The following is a 24,169-nucleotide window of genomic DNA, read 5'->3' on the forward strand; positions in this document are numbered from 1 at the left end:
CTGCTTAGAAATCCTCCGCCTTGGAATGGGGCAGCTCTGGCCCATTAGGGTTTCCAGGTCGGGTCCCCAGCATTTCCAGGCACCAGTGGAGGTTGAAACCGATGCCGGGGCTCAGCAGYGTTTCCTCGTCGCAGTGAGGTGGGTGCCACGCAGCTGACGCTGACACRGAGGAGCCCACAGAGGCTCCTGGCTGGAGCCTCTGCCAGAAGCCAGAAGCTACTGCTGATCTCAGGCTCTGTCTGTGGACTGTTTTGGCACCTGACCTGCTAACTTGCCCTAGGCCTACCTCAGTGCTACCACTAGTATTGAGCTAGTCCTGGCCCAGAAGCTTGCGACCATGTAAGAGCATCACTGCAGGGCACCACTGTTACTCAGTGCAGTCTGGAAGCAGAGTGGAGAGCCTGGTTTCCTGCCCCTTGGAGAACTTGCGTGTCTCCTGGCATGGGTGAGGTGTGCCAAAAAGGGAGGAGAGAAACAAAAACATAAAGGAAAACAAAGTTGGGCTGGAATGGCACCAGTGGAGTAAAGGATTGATACTGGGAACAGAAAGAGACACACATATKAAACCTGCAAGATGTTAAAGCAGTTGGAGGCTCAACAGAGGGAGTCRTCAGTGACTTTTCAGATAAAAAAATGACTGTTTTTGTCAGGTGCTTCTGTATTATGTGGCTTGGATAGAAGCCAGAACATTGCCTGGCACTTGAAGCTGTAAATTTTCAGTGTTGGAGAAACAAGCCTCTAGAAAACCATGACAGGATTGCCCTTTTCCTGGAAGCAAGGTCCTACCAGGCTCAGATCGGCATGGTATCTCCGTGTACGCAGGGACTCTGCCTTCATGCTCTCTTTTCCTTTCTTCCAGCCATTCCCACTCTCCTGGCTCCATGGCTACTGTGCGTGAATGGTCCTGCACCCGCTGCACCTTCTTGAACCCTGTTGGCCAACGGCAGTGCTCCATATGTGAAGCCCCCCGCCAAAAGCCTGACCTCAACCACATTCTGCGGCTCAGTGTGGAGGAACAGAAATGGGCCTGTGCCCGCTGCACTTTCAGGAACTTTTTGGGCAAGGAAACCTGTGAGGTGTGTGGCTTCAGCCCAGAACCAGGACCCAGCAGCTCCCCTTTGCCTGTCATTAATGGCATCTTGCCTAAGCCCACGGTGCTGGTGGAGCCCAAGAGCACATCGAAGGAGGAGGCTGCCAAGACAGACAGTGGCAGTGAAGACTCTGGGGGAAAGAATCCAGATGAGGCAGATGTGGAGGACGGCTGGGCTTGCCAGCGCTGCACGCTGCACAACACGCCAGTGGCCAACTCCTGTTCTGCTTGTGGCGGGCCACGCAAGCTCTCCCTGCCTAAGATCCCACCAGAGGCGCTGGTCGTCCCTGAAGTCATCACTCCTGCTGGATTTCAAATAGCCCCAGCTACTCCTCAGTCTTTAGTCTCTGTAGAGATCACAGATGGTGATGCCGTAGCCACCCAGGGCCCAGTGGCTATGGAACAAGAGGCCCAGAAGATGCCAGCCTTCAGCCCCTTCTCCCCAGGGCTCCAAAACAACCCCGTGCCCCGAAGCCGTCGGGAGGTGCCCCCACAGCTGCAGATGCCAGGGCCCGAAGCCTCCCAGCCTGTGGCTCCAACTGCAGCTGGGCAGAAGGGCTCTCCACAGGGTCAAGCGAGAGCTCCGCCACCTGCCCGCTTCCAGGAGCTGCTGTCCAACAAGCGTCTGGGCATGCTGGAGGAGGAGATGGAGGTGGGTCCATCCCATTGGAAGTGCGGCACCTGCTCCCTGCTTAACACTGCTGGGACCAGCACCTGTGAGGTCTGCAATGCCCAGAAAGGCAGTGACACCATCAACTTGGTGGGAGACTCGGTGAGATTCACCCCATGCAGCCCCTCCAGCCCTGACTTCACGACCTGGTCTTGTTCCAAATGCACCCTCAAGAACCCCACGCTGGCCCAGAAATGCAAAGTTTGTGGCTCCTCCAAGCTGCATGGCTTCCAGGAGCACGGGGCACAGGGGGAGCCAGCCCCTAAGTGTTCTGACTGTGGGGCTTGCGACAAGGGCGCCTGTTCCTCTTGTGGTGGCAAGGCCCCATCTGCCCGTAAGGTTGCTCGCCTCTTCCCTTCCCAGCTGCCCATGGCCCAAGACAGACCAAGCCAGTGGGCTTGTCCTGCTTGCACCTTGCTCAATGAGCTCAAGGCCAAGCACTGTGTGGCCTGCCACACTCCCCAGCATTACGTGGCCCAGCACAAGGGCACCAAGCCCCTCAAGAGACGCGAGAGCATGCATGTGGAGAAGAGGCGGCAGACAGACGAAGGAGAGGCCAAAGCCCTGTGGGAAAACATTGTGACCTTCTGTCGGGAGGTGAGTGCTTGCCAGTCTTGTCTTGCTCCTAATCTCACTTGGAAGGAGCCCTTTGCACATCTGCTGCGTGGATCTAGGCTGTCACTATCACACACGCAGGATCATGGAATGGTTGAGGCTGGAAGGTCAGATACTATTTTACATGAGCTTCTCTCTGTTTAAGCCTTAGAATCACAGAATCACAGAATGGTTGAGGTTGGAAGAGACCTCTAGAGATCGTCTAGTCCAACCCTCCTGTTCCAACAGAGCACAGGGCGGCATCCAGGCGAGTTTGGAAGATCTCCAGAGAAGGAGACTCCCACAGCCTCCCCGAGCAGCCTGTTCAGGGCTCTATACTCTCACAGTAAAGAAGTTCTTGCTCATATGGAGATGGAACTTCCTGYATTTTAATTTATACCCATTACCCCTTGTTCTCTTGCTGACCACCACCGAGATTAGGCTTGCAGATAAAATCTTCCCCTGCAACAGGTTGCTGCTGGCTGTTAATGCTGAAGCATGATGATAAGTTAAATTGGCATGTTAAATCTGCAGGGTGAAGAGGACCTTCCAAAGCGATCCTTCTAGCTTATGCCCTGTCCTAGAGTGAGGAGCACTAACTCGGAAGCATACTGAGTTTTAAAGTGGTCACAGTTCAGTGGGACTGTCAGTGTCCTGTCCCACCTGAGCTCCCAAATCTATAATGGACTTAGGCTCCTGCTGAGCCCAGTGTCCTGTGCAAGCCAGAGGCRGGAGAAGGAGCTGTATTCAGATAACTGTTGTGGTGGTGCTTGGTATGGGTGGCTGTCTAAGGTCACAAGGTCCTGCTCAGTGCAGTCCTAGCTCAGGACAGGGACAGGTTGGATCCTGATCGTGGTCTAAGGCAGACAGAAGGCTCTCCTCCATCTCTGCCTTTTGGAAGAGAACCACAGCTCCAAAGACACAAAACTTAGGATGTCATAAGTCCCTGACTCAAGAACTGTTGGCTTGTTCTGAGTCTCTCCAGTGCTGCACGGGGGATTCCTGGGGAACTCGCATCTTTTTCCACCAAAAGGTGGAAAACTTTGCGAGGCCAAGATGGGGGTTTGCAAATATAGCAGAAGCAATTTGTTCATCATCTTCACCCAGAAAGCCATTAGGACTCTGGAGCTTGTCCTTTTTGCTCTGTGTCAGTGTTCAAATAGTGGCATTAATTAGAAAAACCTTTCTGCAAAATAGAAACTAAAAGGGCTAATTGAAGAGCCACAGAGAAAACATTTGCATCAGTGAGTTAGGATTATAAGTAAAGAAGAAGGCAAGTACTAATTCGGTCGCATTAAAGCTAATTGAAATCATAGGACATTTCTGATAAAAAAAAAAGATTTCATGTAATTAATGGCAACTAAACAAACAAAAAAAAAAGCCCAGTTCTTATTTCATTYTGTGTTAAACTTTCTGAATAAGTAGCCCTTCTCCCCTTGGTGAAGGTTTGTCTGTGGGAACACCTGCAGGACTATCTCCCCTTTCCCATTCAATTCAGTCCCATTTTATGCAATGTGCAGTAACTGTTGCGGGTGGACTCCGAATATCTTTACTCCAGAATCACTTGCCTACTTGTAGTCAGACTGATTCCATTTGCGGAAGGTGCCTTTGATGTCCTCTACCTGTTCACCTTGGAAGAGTCWCGGAGACCTGCAGTGCAAGGAGCAGGAGTGTGCTGTGCCTGGATGCAGCAGAGCCTGGGGCTGCCCTGTGCAGCTCAGCCCATATCACAGGGCTCTGATCCGTGAGGATTTTGTTGCCAAATGCTTTTCCACAGGCTTCCTGCTTTGCCACTTAGAGAGGCAGCCAAGGTCCCCTACAGTCCAGCTTTTAGCACCAGTGCAAAGTGCAAGCTGGTTCCTGCCAGGAGAGTTTGCCGCAAAAAAAAGAAAATAATCATCTGTGTTGCAAGCAGGAGCCTGGCACCTGGAGAGGTGAACCAGATCGCGATGCCATGGCCAAATGTTGGACCTGCTGCCCAAAATTAATCTAGGCATGATCTGCCTTGGCCTGCAATGTTTTCTACAGAGGCCCAGCCTCATGCTGGCCTCAAATCATGCTCCCTGTCATGGCATCAGAACAGGCTGCCTTGGCCAAACACAAGCATTAGGAGGCTCTGGTCTTCTTTCTGGGATAGAATGGGCAGGCTTTCCATGCTGGCCTCTTCCCAGGAGGAGCTGGGAGTGTGCCATACGCACTCATGCTCTCCTTGCCTTTTGCTCTTGCAGAACAAAGTCAATTTTGTAGATGATAGTTTCCACCCTGGGCCCAAGTCTGTGGGATTCCCGGAAGGCGACAGTGTCCAGCAGAGGGTGAAACAGTGGCTGCGACCCCATGAAATCAACTGTAGCATCTTCAAAGACCGGTCGGTGAAATGGTCAGTGTTTCGGACACCCAGGCCCTCGGACATCCTCCAAGGACTTCTGGGAAACTGCTGGTAAGAAGAAGAGAGCTGAAGTGACACCCTCTTGCACTTTCCCCTTCCCCACCCACCACCCAGTTCCAAGCTGGACCAAGCCCAACCAGTGTCCACTTAYACATCAATCTGTATATCCCATCCTGTATCCCACCCCTTACCAAAGCAGTGTGGATTCCAGGCCCCTATACTGCCCAGCTGGACAGGCCCAGCTCTTGTGTCCTGCTCTCCCATGCCTTGCTCACCGTGTCTCCCATCTCCCCAGGTTTCTGAGTGCCCTGGCAGTGCTGGCGGAGCGGCCGGAGCTGGTGGAGAGGGTGATGATCACGCGGACACTGTGTCCCGAGGGCGCCTACCAGGTGCGCCTGTGCAAGGATGGCACGTGGACCACTGTGCTGGTGGATGACATGTTGCCTTGTGATGAGTGTGGATACCTCCTCTTCTCTCAGGTCAGCACCCCAGCCCGGGGGAAAAGGGGTGCAAGGAAGGGGTGGGCAGGGCCTCAGGGGCATGGGGCTGTCTCTCCTCCAGCTGTCCCAAGAGAGGACTGACAGAGGACTGGTAGCTTGTGACCCTGAGCTCTGCTGGATGTTCAGAGTGAGTGAGCTCTTAGATACCGTGATGTGAATCTGTTGAGGCCTCTCTCATCTTTTCTTGGACTGCAAGAGAGTTCCTTTTCAGTCATCTTTTCCCCTGCCCATCTCCCCATATTGCAGGTCTGCAGAGGAAGTCTTTATTCTTCACAGCAAAAGGAAAGGATTTTACCTGAGTATTTTTGCAGAGAGTGACTGAGCAAAAGCTGTTTCGTTCCTCTACAGGGATATCTGGCATCTTGGCTTTGCCAGGAAGGGCCCTCGAAGAGGGAGTTGGTTGTGCTAAAAGTCAGTCTATTTTGAGCCAGTGCCTGGTTGCTCTGAGCACCCTCAGGGGGCATCTGCTGGGATTTAAAAAGCTCCCTCAGCCATTTGGGACATCGCTGTTCACTGTGCTCTGCCTGCCAGGCACTTGCTCAGAAGACCACAAACATGATTACTGAATATCAGACACCTGAGCTGACAAACTGAAGTGCCACAGTCAGGAGAAGAGACGGGGACCTGGGAACTTTGGAGTTCTCTGTGGGTTTCACTGTGTTCTGCAAATCCAAATTATCTCTTTTAAATTAAATTAAATCCAACAGCCTCAAGAGCTACATCATGATTGAGCTGCAGATGAGTTTATGCAGTGAGGACAGGACTACGGGGAGATGAGGACCTTGGGATAACTCAAGTCCTAGGAAAACTGTAGTATCGATACTGCTTGCAGAGCCCCTGACCTGCATGGGCTTAGTAGTCTTTGCGGTCCACTGCATGGAGGTGGCCCMGTGCTGGGGCAGTTGTGTCAAGGCTTGCAGGCCTCTCTGGGCATGTGGTGTCACAGTCTGTTCAGCATAGCTGGCAGCATCACCACCTGTGTCCCACAGTCCCAGTAGTCCCTGTGCAGACCGCTCTGGGTCTAGACAGGAGCTTCGTGCTGTTCAAACACACATATACCATTGCCAAGGCTGGATACCTACACAGGTCCTCTACAAAGTRGATGATTCCCCGTGGGACACAGGAAAGCTGAGTGTGTCAAAACGATTGCCAGGGCTCCTCAAAGTGGGTCCTATTAAACAGAAATATTGGGGAGGGGAAGAGAAAGGAGTCCGTGCCTACATTCTGTCTCATGATAGACAAAGGCCTAATCAGATKAAGTTCTTTATTTTCAGCATAGGAAAAGAAACCCTCTTGAGTTTTCTGTTTATCCTTCTCCACCCATTCTTCCTCTCTTAAAATTTCAAGTCTACATGTCTTTAAGATTGAAGATTTTCACATGGACTGGACTTGCTTTGCTTTTGATTCCAGGTGCATCTGAGTCTTGAAGGACTTTTGTTGCCGAGTTCTTAGGTGTTTGAGCTGAATGTGGGGGGTAAAAAGGAAAACCAAAGAGTTCTAAAAATAAAGCCAAAGCAGGATGTTATCACAGCTCTCTAGCTGAGTCTCAGGTGGAAATAAACTACATGGATTTTGTTCTTTTTGAGGGACTCAAATACAGACTAGAGAAAAGCACTGCTGAGCTTCCTTTATCTATCACAAAGACTTCTTCATTGCCCTCCTTTCTTCTCCCAACTCCTGACGGTCGCCTATGAGTCACACCAAGTTGCAAGTGTACCAGTGGATTTCCCTTGCTGCTCGGCAAGCACTGCGTTTTGAAACATCTCCATCTGGACCCCGTTTATTGGGGATACAGAAGCCAACAAACGTTTTGTGGCCCCTGTGCTGGTGCACTTGCAACCCTCACTCCTCATGTCAGGTAGGGGCTGGGATGAAAGATTTGGACATGCCCAGGACAGTTTAGGAGGTTAGGGACCCGTAACAGTGGCTGGGCACTCTGGTTGTAGGCTTTGTAACCCTCTGGGTGAATTAATGCAGCCTATACATTTCTTTATAGCGCCTCTTAACCGTACCAATAGCCTGGCCCCAGAGCAAAGTGACTCCAGAGAGATTTCCTGCTGCAAAAAYGCATCTTCCAATTACGTCTTGCCATCATCCCCGTGCTGGGAGTGGGGAAGTTTGTCAGTGCGCCGCTGAGGTTCTTTTCTTGTCCCTGAAACTACCTCTTCATTGTGCATGAAATGTAACTGTTTTCACTGCAAACTGTGCTCCAGGCAGCCTCCTGCTCCGAAGGTGTGATAGTTTTTATTTGCAGYGGTGTGTTAGTAAAAGCCAACTGTCCACATGTGCCCACTAGCCTTTTTAACATTTTTGTTAATATTAAGTGTTAAACATTTCTGAATCCAGATTGATGCGGAAAGAAGGGGCCATTATTTTATCACGTTTAAAAAACACCCCAACACTGGTCAGATAGTGAATGGAGTTTCCCTTGGCCATATGTGAGCAAGCTCCTGGCAGCTCAGCCTTACTGCTTCCATCACTCCATCTCCTTTCATAATGTGAGGGCTGGCAGAGAGCAGATGAGCAGGGCTTTGCCTTTTCTGCATGTGGTCCATTTGCTTTTCCATCACATGTCCAGGGGGTGGCTTTTAACGTGTTTCTGTCTCTTTCTGCAGGCCCAGAGAAAGCAGTTGTGGGTAGCCCTCATTGAGAAGGCCCTGGCCAAGCTTCATGGTTCGTACTTTGCCCTCCAGGCGGGGCGTGCTATTGAAGGCCTGGCTACACTAACTGGTGCCCCCTGCGAGAGCCTGATGCTGCAGGTCAGCTCCACTAACCCTCGCGAGGAGCCCATTGACACTGACCTCATCTGGGCCAAAATGCTGAGTTCTAAGGAGGCTGGGTAAGACAAGGCAGGAGGACATCATGGTAGTTGTCAGGACTTAGATATTCAAAGGAGGGGGAGAGGGTGACCACTCTCCCTTGTAAAGACTGAGAGGAGAGGGTCTAGTGTGTTGACCCAGGATGCAGTCCACAACACTTGGCATCTGAAGTGTTGACAGAACCCTCCTCTAAGCTCTAAGAAATGATTTCTCCTTTGTTTAATTTTAAAATGAAATTAAAATCCTCGTGGATTTCCCTGTGCATGTTTGCTGCTGTCTTACAGAGTTTTTGAAATGGCTGGCGTTAAATCTACTTGTTTTGCTTTGAATTTCGCTTCCATATTCCCTGTATTAATAAGGGCTTTACCGTGCACATGTTCCCCACCTTTAAATGCATCTTTGACTGTACCTGGGCATAATTAGTCCAGTCAGTAGGAGACAAAGCAAAAGCAAGTCCTCTAGCTCATCACTGGCAGACCTAACCGAGAGGAAGCGTCGGAGGGAAGTTAGGCTCCTAAGCTCCGCACAGTGAAGATCAGAGTGATTTTTATTGTGACAGCTAAAGGCAGGGTAGCTCCTGTCACCCTGTGGTACTCGGCCACGTCTGTGGTTCTGCCACACTGGAGGCTGTGCCCTCACTCCCACAGCTGGGACCTGTTCCCTGAGAAATGGAGGCAGGCTCAGCTTTGGCCATTTGGCCAAGCAGGAGCAGGCGAGGGATCTGACAGAAGATGAGGGCAGCTCTGTTTTGTCCAGCTGGTGATGGAAGACAATCAAGTGCTCTGATCTGAGGGCACCGCTTGGAGAAGCCCTCCGTGGCGTCTGGACTTGAGCATGCATCTGAGTGATGGAGTTGAATGAAGCTTTCTGCCTAAGCAGAACTCTAGCTGCTGATGTCAAGGCTCTGCTCTGGAGAGGCTTGCAGTGGGGTTGCAGAGAGGGCATATGGAAGATCCTGACAGGAGAAGGTCTGTCCCATGTCTCAAACTGTGGGGACCAGGTTCCCCCAGTGCCAGGCCCTGCAGAATACTAAGTATTTTGCTGTCCCCTTGTGCAGGTTCCTCATGGGTGCATCCTGTGGCGGGGGAAACATGAAGGTGGATGATGTGGCCTATGAGAGTATGGGTCTCCGTCCACGGCATGCCTACTCTATCCTGGATGTGCGGGATGTCCAAGGCTTCAGGTGAGTTAGGGGGTGGAGCCTGGCATACTATAGCAAATGTTCCTAGCAGTTTAGCCTGTGAGCAGAAAGCCTGAAGTCTGAGAAAGGAGAATGCAGGGGGTTAGCCTGCAGGACAAGACCTTGGAGACTCTCGTTCTGTCCTGTCCTCGCAATCAGCAAGGCCTACTTCTCCTTATGGTGTCGCATAGATACTGCTGTCATATAAGCTGGCTTTGTGTGGCACTGGGCCCATGTCCTAGGCTGCCCTACACTAGACAACCCTCTCTCATCTTTGAGTCGTCCCATGGGTGGCAGGACACAAGAGGATTGAGCCAAGCTCTTTCAGTATAAATTAATGAGGGCATCCTTCTCATCTTTGTGGGGTGAGGGAGATGCAAATGGGTATTGTCCCGACTACCTGAATGCCTGTATGAAGGCCCACTTTTAGCCATGTTACCCGAGGGCTTGTGCTGCTCACTGAGCATTTGCTCACCRGCCACTTCCCCACAGTGTTTGTCTGGAGGCCATTGTGGGCTGGGAATGGTGAGGTGAGATGCCGCAGATCCAAAGAGAAGAGCAGGACATGGGTTATGTTGTGGAAGAGGGATGGAAATTAGGCTTGGGACACTCTGGGGACTCTGAAATCAGAGACAGGCTGGAGGGAGTAGAAGGTTGTGTGATGGCCTACTTGGAGGAGGCCAAGCTAAGTGTTTTTGAGATGGGTGAACATCTCAGAGGCAATCACCCTGGTATCCTGCCTTGCTCTGACACCGTTGTTCCTCTTCCCCCAGGTTGCTACGACTCCGAAACCCTTGGGGCCGCTTCTCCTGGAACGGCAGCTGGTCCGATGAGTGGCCTCACTGGCCAGCCCCCTTGCGTCATGACCTGATGCCCCATGGCAGCAGCGAGGGGGTCTTCTGGATGGAGTACAGTGATTTCATTAAGTACGGTACTGCCCAGGAGGCAAAGACCCCCAGGCCTCCTCCCTGGGGGCAGGTGCTGGGCTTGGGTGYGGGAGCAGGGCAGCATGACATGGGGCTGAAGGGCTGGGCGAGGGCTGTGTGATGAAACTGCTGGAGGGCTATTTTGTGCTGGTTCATGCAAACTCCTTCACTCAGAGCACACAGGATGGAGAAATTGTTGCAAGGGAGGACTCTGGCCTCCATAGCCTCACACACTGACTGCACCCACCCATTCAGCAGCCGCCGGGCACTGCCTTTCACAGCGCAGCCAGACCGGCTGGCGCCAGCACCAGAGATCAGCCCCCAGACCCCTGGGCCATGGTCTCCGCAGGGCCACGTACGGTGTGAGGCACTGGGGTGGCTGCTGTGCTCCTGGCGGGTTTCCGGGAGGCCGAAGCCCGGCCGCTCCAAGGCTTCCCGGTGCGGATGGGCTGTGCCACCTAGTGGGTGCAGCAGCGGCTGCAGCTTCCAGCAGTGCCCGTTTCCTTGCGGCTGTGGGGAAGCTGGGCCCGGCTGCAGCCCTCTAGAGAGACCAGTTGGGAAGGTCCTGCTCCTCCTCCCGCCAGCCCTTCAGCTCCCCTCCCTTATCAGCGCGCCCTCGCCCCATGTGGCAGCGGGCACTGCCTTTGCAGAGGTCACATCTCGGTGGTGTGGAGACACGCTTTGTGGTCTGAGCCYAGAGTGTCTGGGCTAGGAAAGAAAACATGGGGCATGAGGGCAAGATGGGGTGCTGTGGGCTAGACCTCTCCAGAGGAGCAYGTGGAGCTTCTGATGCCCCTGCCTCTTTCCAGCTGAGTGAGGCACAGTTGGTCAGGGTGTGAGGACCTCACAGCAGAGGACCTCRCAGGACCTGCTGAGCCCACGTTTCCCATAGGTATTTTGACTCCGTGGACATCTGCAAGCTGCATTCAGACTGGCACGAGGTGCGTGTCCAGGGCATGTTCCCCAACAAGGCCAATGGGCCCGTGACAGTGACATCGCTGACAGTTCTGGAGCGTGCTGCCCTGGAATTTGCCCTCTTCCAGGAGGGCAGCAGGTGAGTTGGGCAGCCCMCGAAGGCTGAAAACAGTGAACAAGAACCCAGGAGAAACTCCTGTTCACTAGCTCCACCTGCCATCCTGCGGGATTGCCAAGCTTAGAGATTGGCCCCCATTGACATTTCTTCACTAATTCTCATGGCCCACTCATATTTCAGGGCTAGGGCCATCACAGCTGAAACTCTCACCCTTAACAGGCGCTTATTCATGGGTCAGGATATTCAAGGGGGTCTATCCCGGCCCAGTGGGAAGACTGTCCCTCTAGATTGGCCGTCCTGCCCGGCGTGGGTCATGTCTGTGTGCTGTGCCAGGAGGTGCTCTGCTGAGGTGTGACTCTCCTTCTCTTTTTGCAGGCGATCAGACATGGTGGACAGCCACTTGCTGGATCTGTGCATCATGGTTTTTCGGGCTACTTTCACCAGTGGGAACAAGCTGAGCCTGGGCCGGCTGATGGCTCACAGCAAACGAGCTGTCAAGAAGTTTGTCAACTGCGACGTCATGCTGGAGCCGGGCGAGTATGCTGTCGTGTGCTGTGCCTTCAACCACTGGAATGCTGCCATGGCAGGCCCCACTGCTACCCAGGGTAAGAGGGGTGGAGGCCAGCGGGGCAAAGCTGGAACTGGGCTCCCCTCCCTGCTGATGGTAACCTCTGAAGGAGGCAGAGCTGATGCAGCCCTGCCCCAAACATTGCTATGGGGCCTGTGCTGGGTTAGAGGGTTACAGATGTGTGCTGGGAGAGGTGAGCTCTGGGACAGTCTCACTGAGCACCCCTGTGTGCTGTGTCATCCCCACAGCATCCAGTCCCACCAGCAGCCGGCATGCCATTGATTATTCCAGCTATATCCTGGCCATCTACAGCTCCCGCCTGGTGATGGTGGAGCAGGTGGAGGCACAGCCCACCACGCTGGCAGATGCCATCATCTTGCTGACTGAGAACAAGGGCGAGCGGCACGAGGTGGGTGAGGGTGGCATGTGGCCAGCAATGATGCAGGCCATGGCTGCAGAGGGGAGGGGGCAGCGGTGCCAGCAGAAGCCAGTACCCTGCGCTCTGCTACGTTGTCAGAGTCTCTGGTGCTCGTCAGGAAGAGCCAGCTCTGGAACTGCCTTCCTGCCCCATGGGTGGTCATCTGTTCTTCATTCCAGCCCAGATGGGGGGCACAGGGTGTCGGTGCATGGCGGGCTGGTGGAAGATGCTGATTCAGAGTGTGAGAGGCAGGGTACCCCCTGGGTTTGGATACCTGACTGGGTTGTTTACCTCAGGGTCGTGAGGGGATGACATGCTACTACCTGACACATGGCTGGGCAGGGCTCATTGTGGTGGTGGAGAACCGGCACCCCAAGTCCTACCTGCACGTCCAGTGTGACTGCACTGACAGCTTCAACGTGGTCTCCACGCGTGGCAGCCTCAAAACGCAAGACAGCGTTCCCCCCCTGCACAGGTAAGAGGTGGGAGCCTGGTGCTGGTCCACAAGGGCAACACAGGTACGTGTGCTGTTACCACTGTTGTCGCTCCAAGCGGACAGGCTTGGAGCAAGGCAGAGTGTGGGGTTTATGGGGTGGCATAGGCCAAGGTTCACAGGGTGGGCATCAGGGTGTCAGGAAGGGAGTGGGCAGAGCCCACTGGCATGAGGGATGGGCGCTTGGCCAAGCCAGCAGGACATGGGATTGCTGCGGCAGGGGTTAAGCTGGGAGGCACGGGGGAGTGTGTTGCTTTGCTAAGCCGGACAGCTGACGAGCCCTGAACCTGGCACTTTCTCTGCAGGCAGGTGTTGGTGATCCTCTCCCAGCTGGAGGGCAATGCTGGCTTCTCCATCACCCACCGTCTGGCCCACCGTAAAGCCACCCAGGCCTTCCTCAATGACTGGATGTCCACAAAAGGGACCCACAATCCCCTGCTCACCCCGGAGGTGGCCGGACTCCACGGGCCCCGGCCGCTATGACAAAACGCCTCCTCCAACCCGCTCCTCTCTCCCTTTCTTTTCACTGAGCCTCTGGCCTGGGGTCACCCCCTGAGCTGTCACACTGAGCCGCAGGGCAGAGCTGGAGCGTCACACCAAGCACTTTGCCCTGTGTCTGCAGGGCTGGGGGCGAGTTCTCAGGGGCCAGGACCAGCTCTGCTTGCTGCCCCCTCCCTGTCAGCACCCACCTCCCCTCACCCTGCTAATTCACGCACTTTATAAGGAGCCACTGGGAGGGGGGCGAAGGGACGATGGCACAGCCTGGCCTGCGGCTCTCTCAGGATCCCCCATCCCCTTGGCGCGCCCCTGGGCCTGGCRCGCTCTGCCTTGCCCCAAGCACATGGGGCAGAAGCAGGGGGCTGTGGGGAGAGGAAGGGGCTGGAGGTTGCCACCAGCCCCCTGCCCAGGCACCATGCTCAGGACTCTGCCCCCCTCTCATGGCGCTGGGGTCCTGGCGCTGCAAGAACAAACACACACAGAAAAAAAATGGCAAAAGAATATACCTCTCGAGTCTGTCCATCCATGTGATCCTCTGTCTGCCAGCTGTGCCCTCCCCACTGTCTTTTCCCCCTGTTGTCTGCCGTGAGAAACAAGTGGGAGGCCAGGCAGGGTCCCTTTGCTGAGCGCCACAGGCTGCTGCTTTGGGTGCCTGTGAGGCGGGCGGCGCTGCCGTCGCCCCACGCTTGTGCCACCCTCGCCTGCTCTTCATGGCCGTGGAGCGGCTGCGTTTCCCAGCGCGGCGCCGGCACCCGGCCCAGGCTGCCTCCGCCTGCGCCGCGAGAACCGTGGAGTGGGGCCGAGCAGGAGGAGGTGCTCGCTCCTTCTAAGAATGCCCCATGGATGCTTTCCACAGCGCCTTGGAGCCAAATGACCAGGTGCAGTTCCCTGCCTGTGCGGTGGGGAGCAAGGGTAGCTCCTGCGTCCAGGAGGGGCCAGGTGATTCACTGGTTCGTAGCAACATGGGCCTCCCCCCAACTCATCCCCCAAGTGTTACTATGCAATGGCAGCCCCGGAAAGCAGTGCCTGGAGAGAAGCCATGAGTCCCAAGCYAGGGCTTGGCTCCCCAGCCCCCGGCACTGCCCTGCTGCCACCCCGTCGGGCTGGCCCCGTGCCCTGCAAAGGTAGCGAGGATTGAATWTTAACAGTTTTGCAGTGCCTGGCAGGTGATAGAGGGCAGCCGGTACMGACCCAGGGTTAGAGGAGCCGCTCCCACCGGCTTGCTCCGCTTAGTTGCTCTGCACAGGGGTGGGGGCAGCAGGAAGCCCCATCCCTTAGAGGTAAAGTCCYATGGGACAAGGCAGAGACTTGCAGGGGCCTGTTGGCATCAGTGCAGCCTGCTGGGTGCTCCATGGACGGAGCAGGCAGCAGCGGCAAGGCTGTCATGCCACCAGGCTGCCCCAAAGCTTTTCAGCAGTGTTTTCTGGCATTTCGGCACTCCAGTTGGGATAGAGAGTGGGCGTGTGTTGGTTAAGGTGGGCGGGAGTGAGGAAAGTCTGCTCGTGTTACTACTTTCCTTCCTAGATTGCGAGGACCTGCAGCTCCAGGGGGGAACAGGAGACCCTGAGCCATGTCACTGGCCGGGCTCCTGGTTGTGGTGCCTGTCGGAGCACTGCTGCACTGCCTGCGACAGGGGCCACCCCTGGGGACACAGCAGGCCCTGGGCATGGGCATCTGCTGCGTTTGGCATTTGCCCACCTGCATCTGTCTCTGCCCAGTCCTTGAAGAGCTGAGGAGTGGGCAGGGGCCTGGGGAGAAGGGCTCTGGGCACAGGCTGCCCTGGGACCTTGCGGGCCCTTAGGGCAGGGGCTGCTCAGCCAAGCTGTCTGTATTTTCAGTTGTTGATCTGTTTTCTCTGTTTTCCCTCTTCTCGGCGCCTTCCTCCTTGGGATGATTTGTCCTTCAGTTTTTTTTTTTCTTTCTTTCTCTTTCTGTCTTTGACCTGTGAAAATTTTTAACCCTGTACATACTGTCCAGCTCTTAAGAAACATAGGCTATTTTATCAAATGTAAATGAGACCAGTAATCCCTGTATTATACAAATGATGGTGGTTTTCAAACTCAGGTTCTGATGGACCAAATAAAGTTTTGTTTTTTACTGAAGCGGTCTGGATTTGCCTTGCTTTGGGAGTGCTGAGGTGCAGCACCATATGGGGGTGYTGAGGATGCAGGCCCAGAGGGAGAGGGAGAAGTGTGGCATGGGGCTGTGTGACCTAGGGGCTTAGGAAGAGCTGTTCCCTCAGAGAGCTGGTGTGGCTGGAGATTTTAGCAAGCGGCTGCAGGGAACCAGGGCCTGAGTGCTTGGGGGCCACAGGCAAGATGGTCCTCAAGAGGTCCCCTCACAGTGAGTGCTGCAGGATTCTTCTCACTGATCTGACAGAGCCTCTACCCGCATCTCCCGCCCCTGAAAACAGCACGGGAAGCTCGGGATAAAGTGCTGCACCTATCAGGGCCTGCTGGCAATGGGTCTGGAGGGCCAGGAGCTCCGCAGCCTGGCTGAGCAGCACCTCTGCTGCTCCAGCACTGGAGACTTTGGCTCGGTTCCTCGGGCTGCCGCTGCCTACTGCAGGGTCGCAGTAGTGGCAGCTGATACTTGCCAGGGCCGCACCTCAGCCTGGAAATCCACTGAAGACAAAAAAAAGCGAGAATTTTGAGCTTTAGCTTTCTTCAGTTTTATCCTGTTCAGAAAATAAATAGTAATAATAAAAAGAAAGAAATTTGCCAAACGCAGCAGCAGTCAGGCCCGCACCAAGTGCAGCCCRCAGCAGCCGGGAGAGGGCAGTGCGTGCCCGGGAAGGGCTTCCCGCACGGAGGTGCAGCGGGCTCCCCATTCCTTTGGCACACAGAGGAGATGCCGGGACTGTTGTAGGATGGTAACATCCACCACCAACGTGGCCGTGCCACTGTGCTGCTTCCTGTGGACCCCTTCTTCTGCACCCTTGCTCCCTGCGCTCGTCTGCCGGGGAGAGCGGCAAAGTTACGGTGTTAGGGCATCTCTCCCACCTGAAGGATCGGAGGTCAAGGAGCAACAGTAGCAGTTCCAGCACCCCAGACTGCCATAAGAGGTTCCAGCACCCCAGACAATGCTTGCACCCTCCCCAAACTCTACAGCCTGCTCAGCCAGCCTGGCCCTCTGCTCCACGACCCCGTTTCCCTCCTCCAAGCCCCGTTCGGGGGCCTGCGGCAAGGCAGGCCAAGCTGCAACCTGGCGAGGGCGAGCTTTCCAGCTCAGTGGAGGCAGCAGGCTGTGCTCTCCAGCCTGCCAGCCCAGCTCTCGCCTGGGGTGGGCACCTTGAGAGACCAGTAGGGAGAGACAGAAGGAGAGAATTTCTGTCTTTCTTAGAGCAACTTGTAATAGATTTTCTGGGCGAAACATCTTTGCATTCAGGATGCCCTGTCACAAGTCATCAGCCTCAGCCGGAAAGAAACAGATGGAGAGTTAATTTTGGTGGGGAGGGCGGTGAGGGCACTGCCTCCCTCTTTTGCTTGCCTCTCCTCTTGGTCTGTTCGGGAAAAGAAAACTCAAAGGCAGAGGGAGGTTTTAACCCTTGCATCTCTTGCAGCCTCTGCTATCCTGGCCTCTTCATGGCCTCTCATAGGGCAGGGTTGCCCCACATGTTTTGGTCTGTTCCCCACCACCCTGCTCCATCTTGCCCTGGTCTCTGCTGTGTCATCAGAGGGGGACAAGGCCAGGATAGGAGAAAAACGGTGCTGCAGCTAGCTCTAAGTGTGGTCTGCTGCCAACCAAACCGCTTTGGCAGGGGTTACCAGCAGGCACCCACCCTGGTCACAGTCCCACGCTGGCAGATGACGGTGAGCAACTAGTTTGAAGTGTGGGCAACACTGCAGCCCCAGAGCCAGCCCACCTGCATACAGGGAGTCCTGTCCCCAGCCTCCTGTCCTGCCCCCAGATGGAGGCAGCTCCATTTGCTGTCTAATGCCAAAGATGAGCCGAGCCACCTCATGCCAAGCTACGCCTTTGTGGCATCTTTCATTGGAATAGTGGCTGCCACACACAGCCCACACATGGGTCGAGTCCTGCTGTCCCCAGAAGCCCTGTCTTTCATGTACCATTCATGACAAGCCAAGCCCAAATAAATAAGACCTGGGCAAATTCTGCCATGTCTCATTGACATGGCCTAGAAATTCCASGATCACAGCAAGGCATAGGCAATAACAAGAATGAGCTGAAGCCATGAGAGCCATCACCTTGGTGATCTACCAGCCCAAGCAGTCAGGAATTTCAGGCAACAGTTGAGCTGGCACAGAGAGCAAGAGAGGCTGCTGTACAAAGCCAAGGCACAACCATAGACCTTGACAAGGGCAAGCCACAGCCATGAAGGGATGGTTCTTCATGCTGCCCAACCCCAGGGAGTCACCCTGGGAAGGGGATGAGCCTGGTAGGTCAGAGTTGCTTGGGAGCTGTGTGCCCGACAAGGGGGCACCTGAGCTGTTGACATAATTTGGGGGTGACAGGAGGGGATCTGGTGACGGCAGGGCTGCCTGTGTCAGGAAATCCCCTTGCCTAAGGTGGGAGTATCAACTTTACTCTCCTCTTGACCTTCTAGACATGTGCTGAGGGGTACTGTTAGAGGCCAAGTAGATTACCAGGTAGATATAGGTTACCTCCAGGCAGGGATTTTCAGTCCAGCTCAGAGCAATTACTGCTTTGTGCAGTAGGACTTCAGCATGCTGCGGAGTCAAAGTAGCAGGAGGAAATGGGTTGCATCTGCTGGCAGCTGAAAAGTCATCTGGGTTTTGCAGCCCCAGCCCATGGCTTTTGCTCTGAAGAAGCCAAGCAACACRGCCTCACAGGTACAAGACAACATGAAGAGTATGTCTGTGCCAGGGCTGGGGTTGGGAAGGGAACAGGCGTAAGAGACACCCCATTCACCACCACACCTGGGGATACCAATGAGGCAGCTTGGGGAAAGGCCAAAAAGCACAGCTGGTAAAAGAGATCCCACTAGAGCACTGAAGGGARGAAGGGGAATGTGGCTGGAGCAATTCAGCTTGCAGTGTGCATAAGGTAACCAGTATGTTGCCAGGTAATTTTAGGGATGTTTTAGGATGCAGAGTTTTGCAAGGCCACCTGCACCAAAATAGCTGCCTCAGTAATATCATGTAACCCCACTATTACCCTGGTAATGATACCTAAGACATCCTATTTTGGTRAGGATGTGGCAGAACTGAGTTCCACAAGGACAAAATAATTAGGGGAAACTTGTCTATTTGAGAGGGRATTGGGCAGGAAAAGGGAAATACATGGTCAGTGAAAAGATGAGTCCAGAAATAGAAAAAATAGAGAATAAGCTATAGATTTAGATAAAGAACAAGGAGGTAGGGGATAAGATCTTCCAACMCTTGGATGTAGATGCCTGTGATGCTGATTTGCAGACAAGCGCAGTAGACTACTGCTCTACCAGGACAATGTCCGAAAGACCTGGTGTGGGGAGAGAACATAAGGAGTGATGGACACTAGTAGCAGCTGGTAGAGGGAAGGGTGATGAAATYGCAATTCAATAGTAGTTGGGCATGATTTGTAAAGTTTAAGATATAATTAATAGCATTATAATTGTGCACAATAGTGTGCAAAAAGATATAATTGTATTTGATTTAGCAGTTTCGTGGTAGTGGTGATCAATAGCAGCATTAGCTCATCATCATAGAACCACTTAACAAACCCTGTAGATCCTTAAATCAATCAAGTCTTAAGTCTACTGTCTGACGACAGAGAGTAAGACCTGAGAAGTAAGAGCAAGTAGATCAGGAAGGGGTCTGAGGAAGACTGGTGGTGTGCTGATTCTGCATGAGTGGTTGGAGCAGGAAGAGAGGTGGTTCCATCTGCATGAAAATAAAGCAGCAAGAGAAGGAGGGATGCCATGCAGAGAGGTGTCACAGCCCATCTATAAAAACTACCTCCTTAAGAGGACACAGCTTTTTGTGAACTGCTATGAAAAGTCAAGTGATGGGGGCAGACATAGCATGGACACTTCATCTGGAGAGAGAGGAAGATCTAGCAAGGCTTTTGGAGAGCAGTAGGGATATTTTCAGGATTTCAAAATCAAGGGAAGAAAGACAATGGCGCTGAGGAGAGAGCAACCAACTCAAGAAAAGGGTTGTCCAGGGATTGCACCCAGAAAGGCGCAGCCAAGATTTCTGCATGGAGATGATTTTGTGCTGAAGAGCCTGGACAGTCTCCAGCAGCTCCCATGGTTGTCTTGGCCTCTGTACCCACAGCCAAAGAGATGCAGGAGCCTGGCCTCACAATCACATTTTAGCATGAGGAATATCAGTCAAGGTTTTGACTCTGGGAGTCTCTAGCTGGCTGTTGTCACCTGTCTTTACTCCCAGTTCAAAGGCTCTCTTCTCTAAGGAGCATACAGTACCTAGGAGACATCCATCAAGCTGATGGTCTATTGCCAGGGTGATGGCTCTGGTCTATTCCATGTGTACCAAGGCCAGAGGATTTAGGATTTTTTTTTTTTTTTGCCAGGATGTGCTGAGGAGGCCATGCAGATGGTCTGGTAGGAGGTTTTTAACCATCACATCTACATGGTCACTACACACTTTGGATGCAGTTGCCTTTTGGGATGGAGGCACGCAGGAGATACTGGTTTCAAGTGGACAGCCCACCCTCTCCAGACCCACTAGGCCCAGTGGGAGCTCTCAAATGAGCTGGCTGCCCCTGCTGGGCCCCGAGGYGCAAGCGTGGGGCTCCTGATGCTTTCCCATGTGCAGGTGCCAAGCAACCAAGGCAGGGCCTGGCTGATCGTCAGCGCCTGGCACAACTGCTGAGGTGACTCCCACAGCCCGCAGGCCCTGGCAAGCCACAGGGGCCATGGCCGCCGAGGCCGGTAGGGCTCACGCTGCTGAGGCGCGCGCGAGCCGAAGGGATGTGTCAGGAGGCAAGGGCTCCAGCCTTCTCTGTGATTCACTCTGACTATAATGGGAGCTGCTGGTGAATATTTTATAGCTCCCACAGGGCAGATAGAACATATTGTGCATTTTACGCCACAAATCTCCGCCTAGAGACAAGAGGGAGGCTTAAATATGGCCAGCCCCTGTGCAGGGCGGTAGGGGGAGGCCAGGCCAGGCAGGGGCTGCAGAACCGCGGCGGCAGCGGGGACAGCGAGGCAGGTGGAGGAGGCACCCGCACCTCGGCCTGTGCAGCCAGGATGGGGGGCACGGGTCACGAGCCCGGCCAGGGCGTGCAGGTGCGTGTAGGGCCCATGGCTTCTCCTGAGTGCCCTCAAGGTCCCATGCCGGGAGGGTTCCTGGTGTGCACTGACTCATGGTGCCTCCCTCGGCAGCTGAACACTCGCTGGGCCACCGCCACCGTGCCTCGCGGGCCTGCTTGCCCCCAAGCCAGGCCTGGTTGCTCTGTGGCTTTGCGGAGCAGGCAAAGTGCTTTGCCCGGGGCTGCCTGTGGTACGAGGGGGCTGCTCGGCACAAAGCTCGCCCGTCTGAGCTGCCGCCCGCACTGCTGCCTGCCTGCCTCTTCGTCAATAATGCAGCCCCTGCCCTGGAGCACCTGCCTGCGAGGGCGGTTTGGGGGGGTGAGCGGCACCCCGGCTCCGCCAGGCAGGAGGCTGCGCAAACTTCCCACCTCACAAGAGCCTGGCTCTCCTCTCAGGGCTGATCCAGGGATAGAAAGTGATGGAGGCGCCCTCAGAAGCAGCCCACCRCCTCTTTGTCCCTCACAACCACACTTAGCTACCTAATCTGGGCCCATCCTGGCTATGGGGCTCTGCAGCCACCAAGATGTTTTTTTTTTCGGAGGCCTCTTTCACAGTCATATCACCATGACCRCTCTGTTAAGCAGTCTGCTTTGGAGGGGTCCCCTGTGTGCACCCCTTCGCCCTTGGGAGGGTGTGCATGCTGCTAGGGACACATCTCCTGGCTTTTCCTGATGACCTAGAAGACCTCATAGTCTGAGACTACAGAGATGGGGACATGTAGGTCAGGGGCTGAGAGTCAGTAAGACCCTGCCAAGTGCAACCAGACCTTCTGACACTTGCCAGAAATTTCAGGTAGAATCCCATAACTTTCCTTTCTCCCACTGGTGGTAGTCTCCAGGCAGGCAGCAAAAAGCACTGGAACRTGTTGCCCAGAGAGGTTGTGGAGTCTCCTTCTTTGGAGATCTTTAAAACCCGCTTGGATGCAGCCCTGTGCCMCGTGCTCTAGGTGACCCTGAGTGTGCAGGGGGGTTGGACTCGATGACCTCTGAGGTCCCTTCCAACCTTGGGCATTCTGTGATTCTGTGAAAAGTGAAGGATTAAATAGGAAGACTGTGGCAGGGATGCTCAGCCCCTGTCCTGGGCAGTTGGTATGCAGACCCCACAGGGTGGGCTAGCATGGGGATGGGGACAGGACTTGTGATCCTGCTGTCCTGGCATAGGGCCTTGTCTGATGTAGGACCTTGCCTGCTGTAGGTCAGATTGGGACCCTGCAGCAATGTCTTCTTCAATGCTTCGCTGCATTAAGCTGCTTTGGCTGAARAGAAGTGTTTCTACCCACCTAATCTCATTGCACTGGCTCCCAGTGTGGGCCCTACTCCCCTCAAGCAAGCCCAGCTGCTTGGCAGCCTGGGATCCATTAGATATATAGCCAGCAGCTGCCTTGATGGACAGCATCTCAACTGGAGAGAGGGGGAAAGAGGCATCCTAGCGCACAGAAACTGCTGAAGTTCCAGTGGGTTAAGGACACCACTTAAATGTCATCACMTGGTGCTAAGCAGCCCCTCTTCCATCTCCTTTCACCCCATACAAGAAAACCCTCTACTCAGCACAAAGTCAAGATCGTCTCAGTGAGGCCCTTGATCCTGTRGGGCCCATTAGGTCTTCAGAGGGGGAGATCCTCACCGCCTCAGGTCTGAGCTCCCCAGAGCTCTGTTGTGCCAGCCATGAGCACCCTCAACTAGTGCCCCATATCCCAAGAGCAGCTTGGGGACACCCTGACCCAGGAGCCTCTGGCTCCCAGAGTCTGGTGCACACCAAGTACAGGCTGCAGCAAGCTCTSCTGCAAGTGGCCCCAGTGCTGACAAAGCTTTTGCCTGCTGCCATGACCACGCTGCCCCTTGTAYCACACCATGGTGAGCCAGAGCACCAGCAGCCAAAGACGACAATCAGACCTTGCACATCGCAGGCTGTACTACAGGCACTGGGAGCCCCATGGGCAGGAGACCCAACCTCCATCTCATGATGAGAGAATGAAGCACTCCAGTATCCACTTCATGCTTGGGRCAGAAGAAACGACAGGCAGGGTAAGTAAGAAGTGTGCCTTGTGAGCAGGGAGAGCTGATGCTCTGGGATCTGATCTGGGGGGTAAACCCTCACCTGTTCATTCATGATGACAGAGGGTAGAACGGTTCCTCTTAAGRCATTAATATGGACTGGCATTGCTGGGTGCAAATCCCATCCTGTGGCTTCCTTGTGCCTCAGTTTCCCCAGCTGTGAAGCAAGGTTGGTGACCCAGGCTCTTGCCCTGGGCCGGGCAGGACTCTCCCAAGGCTGGTGAAGAGCTTTCAGCACTATAAGGACTCAGGGCAGAGTTTGCCATTCTGTTTAAAAAAAGAAAGACCAAATCCAGCAAAGGAGCAGGACAGTTTCTCTGCTCCTTCTGTGCGGTCCCTCCTTTCAAATGAAACTGGAAAAAGAGATAAAACCCAGGTCCCATGCCTGCCTACACAGGGACAGTTGGCACAGCTGCAGCTGCTGTGGTTGCACAGCCCAGGCTGTCACGGGCTGGGCTATCGAATCTGAAAGCAATTAAAGCCATCATCAGTGCTAGCTCCGGGCTGGCTCGAGGCTGCAGGGAAGCTGCCACAACAGATCATGTGCTCAGTGCTGCTGGCCCGAGGACCCAGGCTCAGCCTGTGTTCACCCTGCTCCCACCTGCCTGTGAGGGCCGGCTGGAACCTTGCAAACCGAGACCTGCATGCCAGTGGGGGATGCCCTGGAAAATGCTGGTGTCACCAGGATCTTCTGGGAGGTTATGAATGCTGTCCAAGAGACAGCGAGAGCCCAAACTTTCCCAGCAGGCCAGAGCTGGTGGCCAATACCTAGTACAGCTGAGCATAGGGAAGGTTAGGGGCATGGCATGGCTCTCATGGTAGCCTTGCTCGTGCTATGGCTGCTAAGTTGCTGAAATTGCTGCAGTAGCTTGTGTGAGGAGGAGGAGGAGTGACTGCAGGACGGGTGGAACTAGGGTGGCCCCCTGGTTCATCTTACCTGAGGAGTGAGTGCTGCAAAGGGCTGAGCAGCCAGTGCTCTCTCTAGGGGCCTGGTAGCATTGCCAGACTGGGATGCAGGCAGGTAGTCCTGGGTTTATCCATATTGTCCCTAGGGTAGCTACTCCCGGCATTGTGAATGGCTGGACGATTCATTTGCAGAGGAAAGAGGATAGTTAGACCATAGCATGATGGACTCCTACTCACCCTTCCCCAAGCCTGGTGAAAGAGAAAGCCCTGGTAGGTCTTATCCTGCAGTGTAGAGTAAAAAGGAACAAGCCTCTGAATAGTTAGGATTATCCCTTATGGACCTGGAGGATGGGAGATACCTACAACAGATGTGGCTGAGGATCTGAAAGCAGGTCTGAGGTGAGTGATAGAGTCTGTCCTCCCTGAAGGGGAAGGTCTTAGGGCAGAGGGCAGAGGGCTGGCACACATCCCCAAGTTTTCAGCATTCTTATATAAATAAAGTCATATCGATTTGATTCCCTAATTCCATTCCTCAGCTTTGAGAGGATGGTAATGAATTAGGGTCCTTCATCCCTAGGCCTAGCAGGTAGAATTTGTGCAACTGAGTGGTTTGTCCCAAAGCTGCCCAGGAAGTCAGAAGCTAAGGRAGAAGCTGTCTCATAAATACACCTCCATTGCATACTGCTGAAGCAGAGGGTGCAAAACCCGCTTGATACAGAGCCTCTGCCCTCCTGCTCAGAGCAGCTTCATCCCGTTCAACCCTTAGCTTTGGCATTATGAGAGCATATTCCTAG

General features: G+C 54.2%; 1 protein-coding gene across 1 annotated transcript; it reads left to right on the forward strand.

Moving 5' to 3' along the window:
- Nucleotides 1-881: 881 nt before the first annotated feature.
- Nucleotides 882-13,777, forward strand: CAPN15 (calpain 15). The gene is made up of 11 exons (XM_026046471.1): nucleotides 882-2,357; nucleotides 4,583-4,791; nucleotides 5,036-5,219; nucleotides 7,856-8,079; nucleotides 9,117-9,242; nucleotides 10,013-10,165; nucleotides 11,058-11,219; nucleotides 11,574-11,803; nucleotides 12,015-12,175; nucleotides 12,481-12,659; nucleotides 12,983-13,777. Exons 1-11 carry the CDS (start codon nucleotides 882-884, stop codon nucleotides 13,158-13,160), a joined length of 3,282 nt encoding a protein of 1,093 aa, XP_025902256.1. The 3' UTR covers nucleotides 13,161-13,777.
- Nucleotides 13,778-24,169: the final 10,392 nt, after the last annotated feature.

The sequence above is a fragment of the Nothoprocta perdicaria genome, unplaced genomic scaffold (genome assembly GCF_003342845.1).
Source record: "Nothoprocta perdicaria isolate Ctin4 unplaced genomic scaffold, notPer1 scaffold_444, whole genome shotgun sequence".
NCBI classification, from domain to species: Eukaryota; Metazoa; Chordata; class Aves; order Tinamiformes; family Tinamidae; genus Nothoprocta; species Nothoprocta perdicaria.